Here is a 4,810-nt window from a genome sequence, read left to right as displayed (position 1 = left end):
GCTGACGGCGGGGTGCGTTCCCCCGGCTGGCGGCGGCGTTCCCCCGGCTGGCCGCGGCGTGTGTTTCCCCCGGCGTTCCCCGGTCTGGCGGCCTCGCCCTTGCACTGCGTTGCCCTCGCGCTGCGTCGCCAGAACAATGAATATTCCTTGTACTTAGCCTTTCTTGCAGGAAATTCTGCCTCTGCGAGGGACTGTTCATTTGAAAAGAGGCTTTGATTCTGTAGAAAGGAGTTGTAGGATTGGGAGAGACAGGCCAGCTACACCTGGAAGCAGAGTCTTTGATGTGGTGAGAAACTGGGAAAGAGTTCCCTCAAGCAGACTAAGCAAGCACACGAAAGCTCATAGGTGCTGTGGGGTTACCAGTTCCAGCTGCCGTTCAGTGGACCTGACTCCCAGCTACCCCGTTATGTGCCAGGGAGGCTGTGCTCTGAGGGGTTTGGAGTAGCTGGTTGTACTGGAGTTGATCGCCAGGCCTTTCTTCCACATCAGCTGTGTGTAGATTTGAGCATTGACCTTTCCAGGCAAACACGCTGTTTTCACCCCGTAGGGACTTTGACAAGGCGGTTGGGGAAGTATTCAAAACAGGTGAGCAGTGATGAAGATTTGAAGGAGGACTCTGGCAGTAAGGGGACAGTAAGGGCTGTGCCGCACGAGGGCGGCCGTGCCCAGGTCTCCCCTGCTGGGCTTTCCTCTGCCCTTCCCTGTGCCCGTGTCAGTGAGTCCTCCATCTGTGCCCATGTCTTCCAGGTCCTGGCAGGAGAGCGTGTCTCTGAAGGAGCTGCAGAGCCGTGGTGTTTGTCTGCTGAGGCTGCAGGTGACCAGCCAGCGGACTGGGCTCTATGGACGACTGCTGGCCACCTTCGAGCCCAGGAAGTGCGGACCTGAGGCGGTGCTGCCCAGCCACAGCTTCACTTCCGGTGCGTGTGGAGCTCAGCCTGCCTTAGCGAGACATTGTGGGTCCCTGTTAGAGAATCCCAGTTCTCCTGACTCACCTCCCTGTCCCCAGCATTCAGTCCATAAACCCACGAATTAGCATGGGGTCATTTCTGACTCAGAGTGACCCTGGTGGACAGAGGACGACTACCCCATAGGATGTCCCAGGCTGCAAATCTTTATGAAAGAGGTGGCTCCATGTGCTCCTACGGAGTGATTGAGAGGTTTGAACCACTGACCTTGCTGTTCAAAGCCAAATGCTTAACTACCACAAGGCAGGGCTCCCTCCTCAAGGCCTGCGCAGCCGCTTACGTGTCTTCTGGCTGTGCGCTTGTCTTCTCCGGACATGAGTCATCTGTAGACCGCTCTGTGACTTTCTGGAACTCACCCTCTCTGAAGAGGAATGATGGGCGCACTGCGACTTTGCTGAAGGAGCTCTCCTGGTTCAGTGGGGGTTTGCTGGGCCGCTAAGGTGGCCTCGGGAGTAAGGAGTTGTTCTGCCAACTTGAGAGCAAGTGGTTCGAATGCATCCGGTGCTCCTCGAGAGGAGCACGAGCAGTGCCCTCCTGTGTAAATTACAGCCTCTGAAACCCGCTGGAGGGGCAGCTGGGCGCTGGTTCCGCCTCCATGGCGGTGAGTCTTTCAGGTGAACTGGCCAGCACCAGCTCTGTGGGAGAAGTACGTGGCCGTGGCTCCCGTGGAGCTGGCGGGCGTGGACCCCTAGGAGGTCTGTGTGTCCTGCGGGGTCGCCGTGAGTCGGGCCGACGAGACAGCCCTGGGTCGGGTCCGGGGGACTGCCCTCAGCAGGAGAGGAACAGGTTGGACAAATGTGAGGGCGGACTGTGAACTCTGAGGTGCAAAGGTGGTCGCACGTTTGTGTAATTAGCACTTGTGGAGTGGGTGACATGAGAATGAAGAGTTGATGAGTGGAGTTTGGGGGAAGTGGCATGTAGGTGATCGTGGATGTGTCCTCCCAGCTGCCGAGGTGGGTCCGGAGGCGTGATTACTACTTCGTCTTGGAAGGCAGCGTTTGGCTCAGGAACTGAGAGATACAAATCCTGCAGGCCTGTGTCCCCAGACCCCAGGACAGTGGTCTGGGGGTCCACGGGGGCAGGCCCTCTGTATGCCACCGCCTTGGGGAGCAGACATGAGTAGAAATGGCCCAGCAGCTCTGGTGCCACCTCTGCGTGCAGCTGGGGAAGGAGACTGGACTCCAGTGCAGGAACCCCCGGGGGGAAGCCAGCAGGCCGAGCCAGATCCTGACCCTAGAGGTGCACACGACACGCTCTCTGATACAGAGGTGACAGCTTTCATCCCACTGTGGACACTGGGTCAGGCAGCGCTGTCTGCACTTAGGTGACAGGAAGCCGTAGGCCGTCTGCCAGTGGAGGCAGAAGTGAGCATAGGCTGGGTGCCGGCTGCAGGATCCAGGGCGGCATGGCTGGGGCGGTTTCTCTCCAGTTCTGGCCTCTTGGGGTGCATGTGGATGTGATCTCGCCGCTCCCCTCACCCTCACCCTCTCAGGCGCTGGGCTAGCGGGAAGGTGTTGGGGAGAGGCTCCTTCCAGGTGTCTAGGAGGACGTCTGTGTGCTCTGGGGCTGCTCTGGGGCTATATTTGATCATCGTGAGCCCATCCCAAGGTGGCCGCTTGATGTAGGTGCTTAGAGCTTTGTCTGCTGAGTGGGCTTGGGCCCCTGGAGTGGGAGAGGATGCTCCTCAGTGTCATCTGTGGGTGGAGGACCACCAGGGACTTCTGGGAAGGAGGGCATGAGAGCCAGTGGCCGTGGACCGCCATCCCTCATCCTGCTTCGGTCCCTGCCTGGAATGTCCCTCTCTGGCTGTCATGTTGTTCACTCATAGGAGATACCTGCTTACCTCCTTCCCCTCCCAGGAGACCTCTGTGATGTGGCCATGGTGCCTCGTTCCCTTCACCCCTCCTGGGCCCCCGACCTCGGTAGCGCTTGGCACAGTGGGCATCTCCTTCGTACTTTGAGGAGGGCACTGTGTTCGGTGCATAGCACAGAGCCAGCATCTGACTGAGACAGACTCTTGTGGGTTGTTGTGCTTATGCGTTTGGGCTTTGTTTTGATTGTCTTCTTTGTTTAAACAGCTTATTGATTCTAAGTAATTTCCAGTCACCCAGCCTGCGGGTGGGGTCAGTGCTGGGTGTGGAGGTTTGAACTGCCATCTGTAAGGGTAGTAGTTGGAGGGCACACTGTTTGCACCATCCAGAGACCTCGGACAACCGAATCCATGTCCTTGTGTGGATTCCCATTCCCGGTGACCCTGCTAGGCTTCCAAGGCGTAAATTTCTCCAGGAGCAGACACAATGCCCCGTGGAACTGCTAGTGGACGGTGACTGCCCATCACATAGCCCACAGCCTGACTGTTGTGAATTTTTTTTTTTTGTTGTTACTGGTTTTGTTTATTGAAGAAATGAGCAAAGGTACATTCTTGGAAATGGAGAGGAATTTATTCTAGAACTTCTTGCCTTTAACCTTTTTCAGTGTTTTTAAGTGACTCCGAGTTTTCGTTTCTCAGGAGACATAGTGGGGCTGTACGAGGCGGCTAATGAGGGCAGTCAGCTGGCCACGGGGATCCTGACCCGGGTCACTCAGAAGTCAGTCATCGTGGCCTTTGATGAGACCCATGATTTCCAGTTGAACTTGGACCGAGAGAATTCCTACAGGCTCCTCAAACTGGCTAATGATGTCACTTACAAGCGGCTGAAAAGGTGAGTGAGTGGTCCACTGAGCGTTTCCGTGCCCCCATACCTGCTTCCTGCCCCCTTTCCTGCTGAGCATATCTACCTGGGAGAAGAGCTGGGGGCAGGGCTCAGGCTGGGGCGGGGCCTGCAGTGGGGGCAGGGCTGATAGTCTAGGCAGCCTTTGGGAGGGTATGGGGGTGGAGCTTGAGGCCAGCTCTGGGGCCCGGAGCCCTGGGTTTGAGGCTGGTATGTGGGCGGGGTTTGGGTTTGAGGCGGGACTATGGGCGGGGTTTGGGTTTGAGGTGGGGCTGTGACAAGCTTAGGGTTGGGCAGAGGCTGTGGGCGGGGTTTAGGTTTGAGGCAGGGCTGTGGGTGGAGTTTCTTGTTGTGGGCGTGGTTTGGGCTTGAGGCGGGGCTGTGGACGGGGTTTAGGTTTGAGGCAGGGCTGTGGGTGGAGTTTCTTGTTGTGGGCGTGGTTTGGGCTTGAGGCGGGGCTGTGGACGGGGTTTGGGTTTAAGGCAGGGCTGTGGGTGGAGTTTGTTGATGTGGGCGGGGTTTGGGGGCAGGGCCATGGGCGGGACTTGGGGTTGAGGCGGGGCTGTGGACGGGGTTTGGGGGTGTTGAGATGCTGTGGGCATGGTTTGGGTTTCAGGGAGGCCTGTGGGCGTGGTTTGTGTTTGAGGCAGGATTGTGGGCGTGGCTCAGGTTTAGGGTGGGGCTGTGGGCGGGGTTTGGGGGGTTGAATTAGGGCTGTGGGCGTAGCTCAGGTGGGGTGAGGCTGTGGGCGTGGTTTGTGCTTGAGACAGGCCTGTGGGTGTGACTCAGGCTGTGGGGGCTGTGTTTGAGGCAGGGCCGTGGGCGTGGCTCAGGCTTGGGGTGGGGCTGTGGGCGTGGTTTGGGTTTGAGGCAGGACTGTGGGCGTGGCTCAGACTGGGTGTTGTGTTTGAGGCAGGGCCGTGGGCGTGGCTCAGGCTTTGGGGACTGTGGGCGTGGTTTGTGTTTGAGGCAGGGCTGTGGGCGTGGCTCAGACTGTGGGTGTTGTGTTTGAGGCAGGGCCGTGGGCGTGGCTCAGGCTTGGGGAACTGTGGGCGTGGTTTGTGATTGAGGCAGGGCCGTGGGCATAGCTCAGGCTTGGGGTGGGGCTGTGGGCGTGGTTTGGGTTTGAGGCAG

The 4,810-nt window shown here is 58.4% G+C and overlaps 1 protein-coding gene across 2 annotated transcripts in view; it reads left to right on the top strand.

The window, feature by feature from the left end:
• IGHMBP2 (immunoglobulin mu binding protein 2) overlaps nucleotides 1–4,810 on the top strand; it is a 32,826-nt gene that overhangs the window by 6,965 nt on the left and 21,051 nt on the right. For both annotated transcript variants that reach the window (XM_006893233.1, XM_006893232.1), the window contains exons 2-3: nucleotides 748–917; nucleotides 3,475–3,667. In XM_006893233.1, coding sequence (XP_006893295.1) covers nucleotides 748–917; nucleotides 3,475–3,667 — 363 coding nt within the window. The remainder of the gene's footprint in view (nucleotides 1–747; nucleotides 918–3,474; nucleotides 3,668–4,810) is intronic.

Source organism: Elephantulus edwardii, unplaced genomic scaffold (genome assembly GCF_000299155.1).
Source record: "Elephantulus edwardii isolate Elephantulus edwardi_28Jun2011 unplaced genomic scaffold, EleEdw1.0 scaffold00126, whole genome shotgun sequence".
Lineage (NCBI taxonomy): Eukaryota > Metazoa > Chordata > Mammalia > Macroscelidea > Macroscelididae > Elephantulus > Elephantulus edwardii.
This window is presented reverse-complemented; position numbering and strand designations above follow the sequence as displayed.